The sequence below is a fragment of the Gadus chalcogrammus genome, chromosome 4, assembly GCF_026213295.1.
Source record: "Gadus chalcogrammus isolate NIFS_2021 chromosome 4, NIFS_Gcha_1.0, whole genome shotgun sequence".
Lineage (NCBI taxonomy): Eukaryota > Metazoa > Chordata > Actinopteri > Gadiformes > Gadidae > Gadus > Gadus chalcogrammus.
Window position 1 is genome coordinate 35,253,258 of NC_079415.1, and position 19,088 is coordinate 35,272,345.

At 45.0% G+C, this 19,088-nt stretch overlaps 1 protein-coding gene across 2 annotated transcripts; it reads right to left on the reverse strand.

Moving 5' to 3' along the window:
• Positions 1-7,309: 7,309 nt before the first annotated feature.
• LOC130381390 (zinc finger protein 37-like) lies at positions 7,310-17,300 on the reverse strand. 2 transcript variants are annotated; one of them, XM_056588994.1, is made up of 7 exons: positions 16,865-17,300; positions 12,968-13,099; positions 12,237-12,352; positions 11,891-11,954; positions 11,016-11,299; positions 9,096-9,162; positions 7,310-8,585 (listed from the first exon to the last, which is right to left on the reverse strand). In XM_056588994.1, exons 2-7 carry the CDS (start codon positions 13,056-13,058, stop codon positions 7,522-7,524), a joined length of 1,686 nt encoding a protein of 561 aa, XP_056444969.1. In that variant the 5' UTR covers positions 13,059-13,099; positions 16,865-17,300; the 3' UTR covers positions 7,310-7,521. The 2 variants fall into 2 exon arrangements, with proteins under 2 accessions (XP_056444969.1, XP_056444968.1); XM_056588993.1 differs by having other exon boundaries at positions 11,891-11,957.
• Between the last annotated feature and the right edge of the window lie 1,788 nt (positions 17,301-19,088).

Below are 19,088 nucleotides of genomic sequence, written 5' to 3' on the forward strand. Positions count from 1 at the left end.
CTTCTGTAATTTACACACTAGATTGTTTTCCCCTTTTTCATAACCTTCAGGTTGGTCCATGTAAATTTCTCGGTCAATGGGTGCGTGTAGATACGCCGTCTTTACATCCATTTGGTGTAGTACCAAGTTCTCTTGTGCTGCCTTTTGCATGACTACACGCACACTGGTCATATTTGCCGTGGTGGAGAATGTCTCACCATAATCTATTCCCTCTCTCTGGCTATACCCCTTCGCCACAAATCTGGCCTTGTACTGCTCACACCCATCACCGCCCTCTTTAATGGAGTACACCCACCTACCTCCCACTGTCTTTCTGCCCTCTGGCAATTTTGTCAGGGTAAAGGTCTGGTTCTCCTCCAATGACTGCATCTCCTCGTCCATTGCCCTCTCCCATTTACCTGCTAGTGATGATGTCATAGCCTGCTTAAAGGTCAGTGGGACACCGCACACTGCTCGGTAGCAATAGTCAACACTGGTGAGTGTGCTATCATCATCACCACTATCATCCTCAGTAGCATAATCACAGAGATAACTTGGGGGCTTCGCTCTCTAGTGGGGTACCTCCCACTGCTTGGGGCCTGTGGCGTCACCCTTTGGTGCTCCTCGCCATCATCCTCTGGGATTGTGGACTGTCAGTCTGTACGTCTGTGCTCTGAGCACTGGGCTGTGGTGCGTCGGTCTTGTCACTATTTACAATGGGGTCAAGTCCTAAGTCCTGAGTCTGAGTCTCGCTGTCACATGTGGTCTTAGTGATAAACTTGACCAGTCTGTGCTTCTGCACTTTACCTTTGGTGGGGTAGTAAACTAGATAGGCTGGGCTGCCTTTGTCGTGCCCTACGAAAAGCCATTCTCACACCTGGGATCTAGTTTACCCTTGTCTTGTATGTACGCATAACACTCTGACCCGAATTTGTGCATGTTGGTTAGATCACACTTCTTCCCTGTCAGTGCTGTGTATGGTGTTGTGCCTATGTGCTTGTTAAAGCATCGGTTTCTGGTGTATGCTGCTTCCTGAACGGCGTAATGCCATAGACTCTTAGGTAAGTTGCTGTCAATGAGCTTACACCTTGCCATCTCAAAGAGAGTGCGCCCTTCCCTCTCAGCTATCCCATTCTGGTGTGGGGAGTAAGGACAGGACGTCTCTTGTCTGATCTTGTTCTTTCGCAGGAGTGTCTTAAACTCTCTGCTTGTGAACTCGGTCCCGTGTCTGACCGGATGCATTTCACACTGCCATAGAGGCGCTATGTCAGCCAAGAACTTTTCAGTAGCCAGTACGGCATCACTCTTTGCTTTGAGGAAGTATGTGAATACTACTCCTGTGCACACATCTGTAAAAGATTGCATGTACCTGTAACCCTCGATTGAACCATTGGTCACCGGACCAGCTAGATCAGTGTTTACCAACTCCAGTGGTGTTTTCACCTTGTCTGTTGCATTTCTGTTTCTCGTCCGAGTAAACTTCCCCTCTATGCACACATGACATTCCTTTTCAGGCTTACGCTTTGCACCCTTAATGTGCATGCCCAGGGTTACATCCTGCAGTTTCAGTATGTCATCATAGTTACAATGCCCCATAATTTCATGCCAGGTTTGAATATCATGGCTAACATTGCACACATCATTGTCATCACACTTGGTTTGCAAGTAATACATTCTGTCACACACTTGAATGCTAAACCTTGCACCATCAGGCGCTACAAGTTAATCGTTACCTTCCTCGAAGAGTACCTTGGCACCGGTGCGCAGTGGCACACTTCACGGAGAAGAGTTCTTGTGGGAACGAAGGGATGTACAGGGCGTTCTTGAGAGTCACTGTACATGTTCGTCCGTCGCTGTCGGTGAGACACACCTGTGCGTCTCCTCTGCCTTCCGCCAACCCGAATGTCTGCCTCCCGTCGGCCAGCTCCATGCTGTGGCTCTCCGGCTTGAATGTGCTGTCGAAGGACTTGAACCGGCTCCTGTCGTTCAGCATGTGGGATGTCGCGCCAGTGTCGACGATCAGCGCTTTTCCCTCAATCTGCCGCTGCTGCGCTGGCTTGCAGGTGTCCTCAGTCTCTGCCCGGAATGTGAAGTCGTCCTATCGCGGGTCCCCGCGCCTCGATCCGTCCACCATTCGCTGCCCGACCGCCACTGCTACCACCGCTGCCTCTGCTACTGCCACCGCCGCTGTGATCTTCAGCGCGAGCACACCTGGACCTTTGTGCACGCTCTTTCTTCCTGCAGGCGTTGTGGCTTGTGCTTTTGCAGGAACCGCACCAAACTTTTCTTGTGCACTCATCTTTTCGATGTCCCCTTTCACCGCACCGCCAACACGCCATCTCTGTCGAAGATCCGCTGTTCTTTTTCTTCAGTGCTGCGCGAGCCTTCAGCACCCTTTCTCCCGCCATCTCGGCTACTGGCTCAGCATCCTCCAACGCCTCGAAGTTTCGCAGCTTAGCCTTGAACTCCGCCAGTTTCACCTCCGCTGAACCGTGGGTTACCATCAGCGTGAACGTCCCAAGCGTCCCAAGCTCACGTTATCCAGTAATGGCGCCAACGAGCAGTAAGCATCAGCATTCAGCTCCTCATCCTTGGCTCGTTCCTCAGCCGTCAGCGGTCCATCAGGCTCGTTCAGAATAGTCTCTTTTAACCTGATACGGTGCATACAACACAGCATCCGTTCTTCCCAGAGCTCATATTCTTCGGCCCTACCGTCAAACATCGGCCACTTTGCCTTTTGATGTGCCATTCTCCTCAGCTTTGTTAGCTTCCCGGTTTACACCGCGCTAACTAGCTAACACACTTTTGCTGACTAGCTAAAGTTTGCCGCCACTTTCCGTTGTTGCAACTATCGTTGTCGTTACTGGGCCCATAACCTGTTAGCAGGAGCACTACTAACACAGCAGGAGTCCAACAGTGCAACAACAGTAGACGAGACGAGCTTTAGTCTTCAGCCTCAAGGCATATTTATTTTGTAGTAAATAACTAAACTGCTCTTCCAGCCTTCATGTTGGGAGCGGGCCAAGAGAATGATCAAATCCAGAACATTCATATTTATAGGGGGCATGACGTCACCAAACATATCACATCTATTACCAAACTGATAACGCCCCGTTGTGGTGTGGAACAGATATACAGTACAGAATACATCACAGTCAATCATACATACTTATGTCAACAGTAGGTATTACATTTTCATTTGCTTGTTTAGCTATGTATGACAGGGTTATGGTTAGCTATGTATGACAGTTGACAATGTTGGTGTATTACAATTCATTATTTGGGTAGGCTGCTCCAACTTCGTTGCTGGTCGATATGTAAACATTTACTTTTATATAAATTATTGATTGCATTTTTCGTAAATAGTTAGTTGGAAGGAATCTGTTTCTTAAGCAATAACATTGAACTGAATTTTTTAGGCCTACATACCTTTACTATGTTACGATGGTATTATATGGAGCAATCTTACATATTTATGAAGTTTCCAGATCAATAAAGTTCTATCTCTTTTTATTTGAACTGCCTGTATGTCCTCTTGATTATAGTATTACAGTGTGTACCTTGGTTATCAGCTATCATAGAATGGTGTCAATGTGGTATTGGCATATATATTCCAGAATTTGAAAAAGGATATGGATATAGAGTGGGTGACTTTATCAGTATACTCATTCGAGATGGCCACAATAATAACTGCTTTTAGATGGGTTGTAGATACTAAGTTGGTGACAATGTGGTATTGGCATATATATTCCAGAATTTGAAAAAGGATATGGATATAGAGTGGGTGACTTTATCAGTATACTCAATCGAGATGGCCACAATAATAACCGCTCTTAGATGGGTTGTAGATACTAAGTTTATAACAGATAATTCAATACGTGAAGATTTGGTGATAGAGGTAAAGCATCTTCTTTTAAATATTATAAGCCTTGGTTTAGTTATTCAGTTCTGTTGGATTCCAGCCCACCATGGAATATATGGCAATGAAATTGCTGATAAATTAGCTAAAAGATACTAACCTAATTAGAAGAATTTAACCTTAAGTATATATATATTTTTTTTTTATTATTATTTATTCATTTATTTTGTTAGTTTGTTTTATTTTGTTTATTTTGTTTCGTTAGTTTGGTTTTTTCTTTGAATTTATTTTTATGATTTAAAGTATCATTTGCCAACGTCCTTGTCACAAACTCCTGTGTAGTAGTCCAGTAGGTGGCGGTATATGGGGAAAAACTATGATCCTCCACTAAACTAGAAAAAGAAGAAGATCTCTGCATCCGGTACGTCACGGACTAGGTCACGTGTCTTGGCCACATAACGCGGAAGCAAATCGCTCCTGTATGATGCCCTGCGCCACTGAGCAGTTTCCATAGGAATGAATGGGCGGCCATTTTCGGTCTGTGGTCCATCCTTTAATATGTCCATGGTTTGTGCCAGAGCCATGAGAGAGAAGAGTTGCGACCATTTTGCGACACTCTCTGATCTCGCCGGCAGGGTGGTCACGTGGTTCATGTAAGCCTGTATAGTTCAAAAACAGGCCGCGCTGCCGTGTTCTTCAATGGGACTGCCAGCAGCGATTGCAATATTGAATGGTAAATATAAATTAAAAAACACAAGTACTTATCTGACCATTGTTGCATATTTGTAAACGTCAGTTTTACATTTGGAGTGGTAGGGTGACAACTGCAAGCTACTTAGATACGTTTTTAAGTTTGAGGTAAAGCTTCACGTTCGTGTAAGCATGGGTAGCACATGGGTAGCACTGACTTTAGTGGCTTAACCTCACTTCATCTGTTCTGAAATCAAAGACGATTCAAGATGTTCATTTTAGCGCAACTGGACTAAATATAAATAAACAAATTAAATATTTTTTATTTGTTTTTTTTTCCACAATGTCTTTTTAAAAAAAAAAAAACGATTTATGATGACTATATGCTCTGTAACCTTGGGTGTCTTGAAAGGCGCCTCTAAATTAAATGTATTATTATTATTATTATTTTTAAGTGTTCTTGATTTTGCTTGTAATTCCGATTCACGTACCCGTGGTCAGAGAGCGATTGAGAAAGCAGAGTCAACAGTCCATTTAGCATTTAGTGTCCAGGCAACTTCTTCTGATGAGTCAGGAGCTGACCACACAACCATGCTACTTTTAAGACTAAGCCGCACACAAAGTATCACATATATTAAAGAATAACAAATTAAAGTTTTATTAAACAATGGGTCTGACAACAATAATGTGTGTGTGTGTGTGTCCAACTTGAAAAACAACAAAGTGAAGGAACAGGGATGAATATTGTATATATAAGTGTTGACAAGAGAGGAATACGGTGAGGAAAGGAGACAATTAAAAAAGCAATACAAGTAAAATGGACCACTCGTTATAAAACCCTGCAGCAAATGCAGATTCCACTGCATAACATCTGCACACTGCAAAGGAGTAGGCGATGGTAAAGCTGGACCCAGTGTTTGAGATGCCAGATATATCAGGCTGAGGTTTGTGGAACCAAAAACAAGTGGGAACAAGGACTAAGAACAACAAAGCAAACATACAGTAAGTGAACAAGAACAGCAAAGTAGAGCCAGGGGCTATCAATAAATAAAACAATGTTAGTCATGTGTGGAACAAGAACAACAAATGTGTAAACAGGTGTGCGTGTATGTCTAACTTGTAAAACAAGAACAAAGTGAAGGAACAGGGAGGAATATTATAAGTTATTAATAAACAAAGAAAATACTCCACAAACATCAGGCTGAGGTTAAGGATAGTAAAGTGCATCAGGTCGAAAGGAAGGACGACAATCGCAGCAGTTGCCGCCACCACCACCAACAGCCGTCGCCAGCACAAGCCGCCACCACTAGCAGCAGAAGGCGACACCACCATCCTTCGCCACCACCAGCCAGCTCAAGCAGCCATCGCCTCAAGCAGCAGCGACCTGCAGCAGCAGTGTTATCCGGCACCAGCCAGCTCAAGCAGCCATCGCCTCAAGCAGCAGCGACCTGCAGCAGCAGCCATCAGCATCCACCATCATCAGCATCCACCATCAGCAGCATCCACCATCAGCAGCATTCACCTTCAGCAGCATCCACCATCAGCCGCATACACATAACCGCTATGTCAGTGACACAATTAGGCCTAGGCATTTTTTATTCATACTATAGCTGTGAGAATTGTTCAGAAAAATCACCTCCATAGTCGCCCTGGAGTCACAGGCCGACAGTCGCCTGCAAGAATCTGGGAAACCTATTATAGGATATTCTGTCCAGAAATTAAACATTTAGAAGAGTACGTGACACTTTGCTTTGATAGTTATATGCCTCTGATTGGAGATTGTCGGCAGCTCCTCCAAACTAATGTTTGTACCTTCAACTAAAAATGACAATTAAATTACACTCAATCATTTCACAACAATTTGATTAGCAAGACAATTATTGATGTCCATTGCCAATACATGAATACATACTCATTACAAAGGCCTTGGAAGTCGAGGCAGTGGGGTCAGAGGACGCCCCCCCCCTTCCACTCCTACCATCAACGGCCGACCTTCGTTATTGGCGAGAGCCAGCTCCTCCGATGTGGTGAAGGGCGGTGGAGCGGTCCTCCTCCCAGTCGTATTAAATTTGTTTTATTTGCTGCAGGTAATCAACATGTGACTAAAGGTGAGCCTAGGCCATTGCAAATCATATGCTAGATTCACCTGAAATTATTCAAATGGATGCTTACAACTTACCACATTGAATATTATTTAAATATTTATTTTTGACTAGGCCCCATGTTCGTAGGAGCGTGCTGGCACCACATATATGGGGGTAACAGGCATGATGATAAATGATATTTTTAGACAATAAGCAGAATCTTTTCACTTATGAATTAACACAGAGGGCTATTTTTTGCCAGCACGCCACCCTAGCCATATTATGGGCAACCCTGTTCCCCATTGCTGTGATTTGGACTTTGAATTCCTCATAGGAATTCATAATACACCACGCATGCTCGATTCACTTTGCATAAGGGGGAGTCAAATGACGTGATAAACACACCTTTTATGTGAACGTGCATGGAACCTAAAGCGGAAAACCTGGTTGGACTAATTTAATCTAAAGTGAGTGTCGTGGAACCATTTAACTCTCACTTCGGGTTGCGTCTCTGTCGAACCAGGTTTTCCCAAGAAAGCCTGGGTATGTTCAGCGAGGTTCGTGATATACTCCCCTCACAAGTTTCCTTTGTATTTACCAACGATGTGAGAGTTTCCTAATATTTTGCTGTCAGAAGAATCAGAGAAATAAGTTCTTTATCACACAGACATAAATTACTAAAATGACAACAAAACAAAACAAAGCGAATCAAAAGCTGGAAAATGTTTAATCCTGATGAAAAGAAAAACTAAAAGCATTAATTTCGACAAATACCGGACAGAGCTCTCAATCAAAGCGCCCCGTTACCCTGTGTGAAAGCACCCCATTGCCCGTGTGCTTGAGCATGTGCACACTCAAATCGCTTGGGTCGCTGTAGCTGGCGTTGCAATGCACTAACAGGCAGGGCTTCTAACCGGAGTGAGTCTTCATGTGGATCTTCAGGGTGCCTTTCAGACTGAAGCCCTTCGTGCATTGGTCACACCTGTAGGGATTCTCGCCGGTGTGAGTTCTCATGTGGATCTTCAGGCCTCTGTTCCGACTGAAGCGCTTTGTGCATTGGTCACACTTGTAGGGCTTCTCGCCGGAGTGAGTTCTCATGTGGGTCTTCAGGTTGCCTTTCAGACTGAAGCACTTTGTGCATTGGTCACACTTGTAGGACTTCTCCTTGGAGTGAGTCCTCATGTGGATCTTCAAAGTACCTTTCTGACTGAAGCGCATCGTGCATTGGTCACACTTGTAGGGCTTCACCCCAGAGTGAGTCCTCATGTGGGTCTTCAGGCCTCTTGTCTGACTGAAGCGCTTTGTGCATTGGTCACACTTGTAGGGCTTCTCGCCGGAGTGAGTTCTCATGTGGGTCTTCAGGTGGCCTTTCTGACTGAAGCTCTTCGTGCATTGGTCACACTTGTAGGGCTTCTCGCCGGAGTGAGTCCTCATGTGGACGTTCAGGTCGCCATGCCGAGCGAAGCGCTTTTTGCAATGGTCACAGCTGTAGGGTTTCTCCCAGGTGTGAGTCTTCATGTGGCCCTTCAGGTGTTCACTTAGACTGAAGCGCTTCCTGCATTGGTCACACCTGTGGGGTTTCTCACCGGTGTGGGTCCTCATGTGCATCTTGAGGGTGTAGCTATGACTGTAGTGCTTTGCGCATTGGTCACACCTGTAGGGCTTCTCCCCGGAGTGCGTACTCATGTGGATTTTCAGGTTGCCTTTCTGACTGAAGCTCTTCGTGCATTGGTCACACCCGTACGGCTTCTCGTCTGGTCGGGTCCTCATGTGTACGATCATATTGGCATTGTTGGGAGAAACCTTCCACCAACCATCCACCGCCAGTGGGCCCTCCCCTTTTCCGTAAACGCTCAGGATCCGCAGCTCCCCGCTGTGACTTGACATGTGGGAGGAGCCAGGGGCGTCCACACCCAGACTCTCCGAGGTGGCACCACGCTGCGTGCTGCAGTCTCTGATGTCATTGACGTCTTCTTCAGAGAGGAAACAAAGAGAGAAAGTAATGGTATTAATTAATTATTTGCACAAAGGGATACAGCATGTACTTTTACACACTGGTGTATTGGAAGAAGTATATTTTGACATTCTTTCTTTCTAACGTCTTTTTGTTTATTATGCATTTTCCTTGTTCCCCTTGGGGGGGGGTCAAGGGTCAAAGGCGTCAGCTGAGAAGGCACCGCTACGTCTCCGCCTTTGAAGGATGTGGGGAGGTCATAAAGACACAACCCAGGTCATCTGTGGTTTCCGATCACCTGCTTTACCAATACTGTAGTTATACTGGGAATCAGAGCGGATTCAGCATTCCTGACACCTGTCATGAAGAAGATGTAAATCATTTTACTATAAAACTGCATAGTAGTCCTTGTGTTTTAGCAGGGTGACGGTCATGATGCTTTTCAAAAGAGGACCAGCGCAGTTAGAATCGAGTACATTCTCAGTTGGTAGGTCAGTTGGCTTGCATGGATGCAATGTGTATTACTAACCTACAGCGGGCATGCCTCCACCAATATCCTCTTCAACCTTGATTGAAATGGTGTCTGGGGTCTCCGGCTTTCCACATAAAGAAGGAAACACATTTTAATTTCCTTTCATTTGCACAGAATAGTTGTTAATCCCCAATTACGATGGACTGGATTCCCCCAACCTGCTCTAACGGCGATTTGAATTCGCCCTTCATAAGGGTCTGCAGAAGAGCAATTCTTATCTTTCTGCTTCCGATACGTTTTTGGTAGGGATGTGTCGGTCGGGATTCGTTACAACGAACGAATCCCGAACGTGAACGACAAGAACTGGTTCCCCAAAACAAGAAGAACTGGTTCTTTGATTCTTTTTTTTTAACATAAACCAAACATATGGTCACGTAAATAAAATATACAAACGAACAGAGCTCCGTCTCCCCGCGACTTCCATTGATTGAGTCTACAACTTTCTCAAAGATTCAGCCAATGAGAGGTAGCAATGGTGTTGGAATGGCACCTGGGTAAACCAATGACAAGGCGGTACCGTCGAATATGCGCGCTCTCTCTCTCTGACGTTTCTTGGTTCATACCATTCGACTCATATATCCCCCTACATTTTTTCGAAAATAGACTTGACCTCCATCTGTTTATTGGATAAACGCATTTCCCAATCCCAGGAGTCTTTGCTCCATTCTACGTCAATTTAAGAACAAACAAAGAAATTAAACTGCAGTTCGTATTATTTATTTATGACCATGCAAGTTCTGTAATGCCTGAACAATGAAGAATTAAATGTAAAGTAAAATAAAATTATAAATGTAAAACCATGAATGAAATATAGAGAGTAAGCAAGTGGTATAAATATTGGTGGGACTTTCGACATACTATATAGCAGGCATCTCCAAACGGCGGACTGCGGTCTTGACGGTCCTATCCGGACCCACGACCAATTAAGAAAAAAAAAAAATTATAAAAAAAAGTTTTTTTATTTTTTATTTTTTTTAAGATGTAATCTAACGTGACAAACGAATCAAAACGAACGAATCAAATAAACGAATCGTTATAGTGAACTGAACTGAAAGAACTAGTTCCCGGAAAATAATCATTTTGCCCATCCCTAGTTTTTGGAGAAGCTGAGACCGTTTTTTGAGACCAAAATTGTACCGGGGGGCGAAACGTGTACCGCCTACGTAATCTGTGTTCGAAATTTCCAAACCTGCCTGGCAACGGACGAACGATGACGTGGGAAGGTTCATGAATATTCACAAACATTCGCGCTCATTCATTGAGCGTCACAAGACGAAATAACATTAAGCAGATAACACTTATTTTACAAATGACATTTATTAGCGTTGCTAACTTTATAATTGCATTGTATTTAATTGTTTAATAGCATTTAGCTAGTAAACTGAGTGTATTAACACAAGCTAGCTAAACTATGATACACTTTAAAACACTCAGTTTACTAGCTAAATTCAATACAATACAAATATAAAGTAAAAAAAAGTGTTGTCTGTATTATGTTATTTCTTCTTTGGCAACATGGGCGCGAAGCAACGGACAATCGTGTCGAACGATGACGTAATGTTTCGAACGCGAATTACGAAGGTGGTACAATTTTCACCCCGATACAATTTTGGTGCGACAGTGCCAATCACCAAGTTGGCCTCTCCCCCTGGCGCCCTATTGGCTGGATTAACACAATGACGACAGGTAAGCGACGGCAAACAGCCATTTGCGTACAGAGTCAGTTGAACAAGTTGATCAAGCCTCTTGTGCTGAAGAAAATGACAGCAGCTTCCCCAGACCAACGAGTCTGGAAATAGCCAGGCTACACGTACGACTCATTAAATCCTAGAGGTGTGAGCTTTCTAAGGGTGTGTGCTGGAGTTGTAACAGAGGAAGCCTCTCTTTTGGATGCTGAATGAGAAGATGATTTCCAACCTGCACACTCAGCTCCTCGTGGCAGACCAGCCGCTCGCCGCGCTCCAGGCTCTTGGCCGCACTGTGGTCCGCAGACAGCAAGTTCAGGGCCTCCACTTCAGACGCGGTGAAGAGGGTGTTATGGCCGTCCACCGCCAGTGGGCCCTCCCCTTTTCCGTAGACACTCAGAATCTTCAGTTCCTCGCTGTGACTGGCCATGTGAGAGGAGCCAGGGGCGTCCTCACCCAGAATCTCTGAGGTGGCGTTGCGCTGATTGCTACGGTCTCTAAAGGCATCGCAGTCTTCTGCAGAGGGAGAAAAAAAAGGTAAAAAAGTAATTGTTTTGATACATTATTTGCATAAAGGGAGGCATTGTGTATTTTTACACGTGAAAGAAACTTTTTAAATGTATGCAACATTGACACAGAGGGTTTAAAATGTGAGCTGCTGACAAAGATTCACAGTTTTGGGGAGGGACGTCTCCTCCAGCACCCTCCTCCCTAGACTCAAAGCTCAAGTGGTTTGCCAGGTTAAGGAAACTCAACGAACACCAGCGCAAAGTGATCTGAGCACAACATGACAAGCGAGGCAAGCACAATTTCTATTTGGACACTAAAAGGCAACAACGTGTCCTTCCCTCTAAGCTGATCAGCTAACATTGCATGCATTATGAATTTATTGATGTTTGAGAATGATAAACCAGCTCATGTGGCATCTGTCTTGAAACCCTGATTCCATCTTTGAAATGTAACTCCCAAGTTTGACTCGTCTTTTAGCAGGGCTCTGGTCCTGATGCTTTTCCAAAGAGGATCAGGCTTTTTAGCGCAGGTAGAATCTAGTACATTCTCAGTTGATCAAGGTTGTTTTCTTGCATAGATGCAATGTTTATTACTAACCTCCAGCGGGCAAGCCTCCACCAATATCCTCTTCAAGCTTGATTGAAATGGTGTCTGGGGTTTGCTGCTTTCCACATAAAGAAGGAAACAAACACAAGACATATTCTGTCATTTTCACAGAACAGTTTTCAATCCCCACTACCGACAGATTAGGCGTTTTTACACTGCCAAGCTGGTTCGGTCGCGGCTTGGCACGCCCTGCAATTTCAATGTCTTGCCTGCCTATTTTTTTTTTTGGATTCAAGACCCTCGCATGCAAGAATGAGTTCACATCTGAATGTGGGCTAAAAAGCGATTAACTATTTACAAGTGCAAAAATGCCAAAATATTTCTTTATTCTGCTAACCACCAGTTCCTCGCTGTGACTGGACATGTGGGAGGAGGAGCCAGGGGCGACAACACCCAGGCTCTCTGATGTGGCGCCACGCTGAGTGCTACGGTCTCCAAAGGCATCGCAGTCTTCTGCAGAGGGAGAAAAAAAGGAAAAAGTAATTGTTTTGATACATTATTTGCATAAAGGGAGGCATTGTGTATTTGTACACGGGAAAGAAACTATTTAAATGTACGCAACATTGACACAGGGGGTTTAAAATGTGTACTGCAGACACAGATTCACAGTTTTGGAGAGGGACGTCTCCTCCAACACCCTCCTCCCTAGACTCAAAGCTCAAGTGGTTGGCCAAGTTAAGGACACTCAACGAACACCAGCGCAAAATGATCTGATCACAACATGACATGCGAAGCGCAATTCTATTTCGACACTAAAAAGCAACAACGTCTCCTTCCCTCTAAGCTGATCAGCTAACATTCATGCATTATGAATTCATTGATGTTTGAGAATGATAAACCAGCTCATGTGGCATCTGTCTTGAAACCATTCTGGGCTCTTGGCTGATTCCATCTTTGAAATGCAACTCCCAAGTTTGACTCGTGTTTTAGCAGGGCGCTGGTCATGATGCTTTTCCAAAGAGGACCAGGCTTTTTAGCGCAGTTAGAATCTAGCATCAGCCTAGAATTTATGCTGCCTAGAATCTACCAAATCAAAGAAAAAAAATACTCAATGAGTAATGTACACACCTTCACTTTTAAAATGGGGCTGCATAGACTTTAAGGACAGCTTTGTGCCTACAAATATGCGTTTCCAGGTTTTCTGTCTGGCAGGCAACATCCCTTGAGAAGCTGCTGAATGTAAGCACTTGATGAGCTGGCCTGCGTAGAGAGAACAAAGAAAAATCAGTACTCAATTTTTTACCTTGTATGTATTCCAGGTGCAAGTTGTAAGAAGATACAAGAGAGGCATGTTTGGTGAATTACATTAGCCTAATGCTTAAAATGAGTTCTATGAAATGATATTACATCCTTGATTTGTTTACATATTTTATAGTTCATCTCAACAACCCAATACCATTACATCAAGCTCCGCCGAAATCGGCTAATAACCCTTTGATTTGAATCAGAATAATAGTGCGTTTCAGGTACACTTTTTTCCCGTTAATAACCAGTTATATCTGGGAGTACAAGGCCCAATCCCGTTTCTTTGCTCACTGTCTCAACCCTATATCTCAACCCTAACCCTCATTGCTCATGCTCATTGCTACCCCTCATTGCTACCCTAACCGATCCCCTACCAAATGGGACAACCCTACCCTGTGACGTCATCATGGCCTCCCCGTGCCCCCTAGCAGATAACCAGACCCCTGGTAATGTTACAAGAGACAGACTGGCTGCCATTGTCTCGGGCAACGAGCAAGACCCATTGTAAAGATGTTTAACCTGAAATGGTATTTATATTTTGGCCTAGTGTAAGTGCACCCTTAGATAATAATAATCAGTTATGAACAAGAACACTTTAGAAGAAACACTTTATTTAAATAAGAAACACTGAACAACACATCTAAAAATACACACACAAGCATCTAAAAATACACACACACTCAGCTTTTGAGAGAATGGTGGAGAATCACATCTTCTCCACCATTCCGCCAACTTTGCCTCGCTCTCCTCATGCCTCGCCTGCTCCCTGGCACTCTCCTCTTGGAAGGGGTGGGGTGGTGGAAGAGGTGCCTGGGGTGGAGGAGCATGAGGGAGAGGTGGGGGGGCTGGTGGCAGTGGACTCAACGATGTCCTGAAAGAAAACGAATAAGAAGGAATTAGGAATTATGTGCCAGAACTGGGTGATATGGCCATATGTTACGTACAATATATAATAGCTATGTACACAATATAGTACTGCCAAAAATTACATTGATTAACCATGTAATATTACTAATATAATATAATATATTTGTATATATAATATTACTTATAGAATGTTACTAATATAATATATTAGCATAAAGCTTATTTTTAACCTGGAGTCACTAGAACATGGAAGATCTGGATATCATACGACATGATATCCAGCCCGGTCTTGCAGCCCGACGGCCGGGCTGCAGAGTGGGCCGCCCGACCCCGGTTCTCGGCCGGGCTGCAGAGCACGATCACGGGCTGCAGCCCGGCCGAGAACCGGGGTCGGGCGGCCTGCGAAAGTCCGACGGCCGGGCTGCAGAGTGGGCCGCCCGACCCCGGTTCTCGGCCGGGCTGCCGAGCACGATCACGGGCTGCAGCCCGGCCGAGAACCGGGGTCGGGCGGCCTGCGAAAGTCCGACGGCCGGGCTGCAGAGCCCGTGATCGGACTTTCGCGATCTTCCGCGAAAGTCGGCCACAGACTCGGCCCGAGAGTCCGCGGCCGGGCTTCGAAGCCCGTGGCCGGGCTGCAGAGTATAATTTATAAAATAATTACTAGTTAATTACAGAGAAAATACTTACATTTGTGTTTTTCCAATCCTGTCGCATCTTTTCGCCCTCCATCTTGTCTAGGATATTTCTTGATTTTCCGTTTTCTCGCAAGGTATTGTGGGAGCAAGTCAGAACTGAAGCGCTTTGAGGGTGCCCATCGAAAATCTCAATTTTGAGGGGATGTTAGCTAGGGCTGGGCATCACTAGGTACCCCACGATACGATACTATCACGATATTTTACCCACGATAACGATAATATCACGATACAGCGATTCTGCGATTATCGATATATTGCAAGAAATTTCACCCACGATACATCACGATATCTGTGTCACTGAAGAAATTCTTGTTGTTGTTAAATGTTAACAATTATTGTGTTCCTATATTATATCTATGGTTCTGCTCGCCTTTGAAAAAACGGAGGCTCAAGTGCGCTGATTTGGAATGTCTGTATTCTTGACGTCATCAGGAATCTCAGCTCCTCCCCTTACTCTGCCTGGCCCGCCCAGAGACGTTGGCCCGCCAATGAGACTCGACCGTGCGAGCGCCACATGCGTGTGTGTTTGTGTGAACACACACACACACTGTAACGCAAGTGTTTCTTGTCGGTTCTTTGACGTGTCTTGTATTTCCACAACGAGACTGTTGTGGGGGTTATCTGAGCCATGGTTGGGAAGGAATTGGGGGAAAGGAACTTTGGCTTTGACTGGCTGAAGTACATGAACTGCGACATGCCGCCGGTTGCCGCGAGGCACCATCGCCCGGCAGCCGGCAGCAGGCAGCGCCCGGTTCAGTCGACTTCAGGTTGATGTGAAAGTGGAAAAACCAGAGACGTCGCAGAACCCGACAAGTCGTTTGTGATTCATTATATCGGCCGTGATAATATGTATTAAATGATAAATGATAAAGCGCTGCCCGGCAACGATCCCTTTCTCCTCCTTGTCGTGGTTCAGTCTACTTCACATTGATGAGGACGTTGAAGAACCAGGAACGTCGGAGAACCCAACGCGGTCGTTTGAGATTCATAATATCGGCTCACACATCTTTTGGCGGTTATAATATATATTATGATATAGATATCTATGTAGGCTATATGATAATATTTTGATATAGAGCTCCAGGACTCCCGTGTGTTCTAGAATATTTACAGAACACGGCTAAAGGCTGTGTGCGCCTCGCCATTGCGATACATCCACTGTAAACAGAGCGAATGGTACCGTGGCTGCAAGCTGCTCAGGGCCACACCCCCACCCTCCTCCTTGACCCGCCTCGCTCCTCCTCATTTGCATTATAGCTACAGACACCAAACAGCGCATTTGGGGGAAGCTCAATGTGCGACTGGCTCGGAGTGGCTGTAACTCTGCACCACGGCTGAATTTCGGGAACGTCTTTGAATACTGTGTTAGTTGCCCACTAATACCTATATTAAAGAATACATAAAATAGCATGCCATGGGATATCGATATTTGGCGTCAGCATATCGATAACGTCCCGCAAGACGAAATATCGCGATATGTCGTAGTATCGATATTTTGGCACACCCCTAATGTTAGCCCTCCCCCTTACCCCTTAAAGCTACATTAAAGAGTATTGGGACATGACTCCACGGCGCGTGAACGCGCAACAGCGAGGGCTAGGGCTGAGATTTTCTATGTAGCAAAGGAATGAGATTGGGCCCAAGAGGGTAGAAGGGGGCGAAAACACGGGTTACCTGGAACGCACCATATGTATTTAGGATGAGTTTTAACAGGTCAATCTCCTCATCAGTAAAACGCTTAGAACTACTGCGGTCCAGTGGCCGGTAGAATACAGTTGTATTCGTTTGTTGTAGTATGAGCAGACATTGTTAAACATTGCATTCCCTTGGTATCCAAGCAGTAGAGATAAGTGCCTGTAGCCCCTTTGTTGAATTGTGCCCATTCTCGTGTGATGCCCCATGCTTGCGGAGATGCACACTCGACTTACAGTGTGTGTATTTATAGGAATGAATGGGCGGCCATGTATTAGTCCACTGTCCTTTCTCTATAATTGGTCCATGGTATTTATTTACACACATAACTGATACTATCTACCGTAACATTAGCGACAGTAACTTGACTGTTAGCTGTAGCGCTAATGCTAAAGCAGCATTATAATGCTAACAAGGTAAACATATACAGTAAAGCAACACAATGATATGGCGTTAGTTAACTTACTTTTTCGAGGTTTGTAGCTGAGCCGAGGAGAGTTGGTACTGATCCAGACTTGATTTTCAGACGTTGAGCAAGTCCAGCTCTGTATTGGCCCAAGTTGAGGAAGCAGTCGTCAGTGAAATGTTTGGCGCTGCCGTGTTCTAGCAACGGGACGGCCATATGTACCTGACCTCATCTGACTCCCGCGCTGCGTTTGTATCCAGTAGGCGTGGCCTATGACGTATTGGCTCCGGCTTCCTCATCCGTCTAAAGATGCTGCCAGAGCATGGACATAATAAAGGATGGACCACGGACTGGCCGCCCATTCATTCCTATACAAACTGCTCAGTGGCGCAGGGTAACATACAGGAGCGATTTGTTTCGGCGTTATGGGGCCAAGACACGTGGCCTAGTTCGTGACGTACCGTATGCAGAAATATAGAACGCATGCGTGCCCACCCCCCCCACTCCGGTCCAACAACAATATAAAATGATACCGTAATGCACCTGTTCTTTGTCTTTGGATCTTTTGAATAAATGGATCAATACATGATGAATCACAATGATCGCAAGCAGAGGACCGTGAGAGTTATTGAGCAGCAGATGAACCAGTCCAAAAATCGGACACGTTAACGGAGCACTGAACTAGGCCCTCTCGGATGCCATTTGTTTCACTACGACTCCTTTCAGCTGCACACCCCTCTTCCCCAGCGAGATAACAGCTTATAAAACGCTTGAGGTGGCGTTTTGAAAGAGAAAAAACTGAATTTTTTTTAGGACATGGCATGAAGGTAATTATGAGCCTTTGATTGATATCCAGACATTTTTTGCGGAGACACATTCCTGTTCCCCACTTGTATTGGAGTGAACGGAGATATCTACTTCTGGGTCCCATGATTTGAGGGACCCGTCCACAGCCCGCTTAAACAGCTGCAATACCAGGCTTGGCCGCTGAGCACTGGTGGATGGCGGAAGTATGCAGTGTTCCTGGGGGCTTGTGCCAGAGCCATGAGAGAGAAGAGTTGCGACACTCTCTAATCTCGCCGGCAGGGTGGTCACGTGGTTCATGTAAGCCTGTATAGTTCAAAAACAGGCCGCGCTGCCGTGTTCTTCAATGGGACTGCCAGCAGCGATTGCAATATTGAATGGTAAATATATATTAAAAAACACAACTACTTTTCTGACCATTGTTGCATATTTGTAAACGTCAGTTTTACATTTGGAGTGGTAGGGTGACAACTGCAAGCTACTTAGATAGTAAGTAAGTAAGTAAGTTTTATTTATAGAGCACATTTACACACAGCATACTATGGAAGCATATATGTAGCAAAATTCAAATGGCAATGCAATTTGGAATTCCATTATGCATTTGACAATGCATTATGCAATTTTATAATGTAATTTGTAAATACGTTATTCAAAGTGTATTTTAAAATGCAAAGTGACAATGCAATCCTCAATTAAATTTGCAAAAGTTCTAACAATACAAATAGAATAACATTTTGTCAAATTCTTTGAGTTCCTTTATACAAATTGAAAAGCTATAGCGTCCCCGTGATTGCAATCCACTTCGCCACGCTCCTTGTGTTGCGATATTCAAATGACATTTCAATCCGCAAAACGGAATCCAAAACGGAATCCAAAGAGGGAATCCAAAGAGGAATCCAAAAAGTCAATATGCAAAGTGGCAAACGTATCAGCCAATCAGCGTCTGGGCGGGAACTACGTCACTTGCTCGTAATTTCCTTGTTCGTATGTGTCAGGTCCATGGTCACCAATGGTGATTATTGATACGCTCCGAAGTTTGGCCGATGATGTGGAGAACAATCGTGTTGAAGACACAGATGCAGTAGATAGAGTGCGTGTTCTGGGAGATAGGATAGACGACTTATCCTCACGGGTACGTTTTGACGCCAGTGTGGTAAACACAAAGATTTCCAAAGTGCTACAGGCACTGGGTGCGAAACATAGGGTCGGGAGACCCACCGTCTCCACCCACTCCTCACCTACAAAGCTCTCCACAACCTAGCCCCCAGTTACCTCTGGGACCTCCTCCAAGAATACACTCCCTCCCGCTCCCTCCGCTCAACCTCTGCTGGACTACTATGTATCCCCACATCACGACTCATTACGAATGGGTGCCCGGTCATTCAGCTGTTCAGCACCCAGGCTCTGGAACTCCCTCCCCCCACACATTAAACAGTCTGACACAATAGAAAGTGACGTAGTTCCCGCTGGTGGCTGATAC

Excerpts from the sequence above, each read along its gene's own strand:
- LOC130381390 (XM_056588993.1), bottom strand. The coding sequence starts at position 13,058 with ATGTTGCCTGCCAGACAGAAAACCTGGAAACGCATATTTGTAGGCACA. Across the intron at positions 11,300-11,890 it reads TGGAGGCTTGCCCGCTGGAG|AAGACTGCGATGCCTTTAGA; the intron begins GTTAGTAATAAA and ends CTCCCTCTGCAG. Across the intron at positions 9,163-11,015 it reads ACGAGGAGCTGAGTGTGCAG|CCGGAGACCCCAGACACCAT; the intron begins GTTGGAAATCAT and ends TTATGTGGAAAG.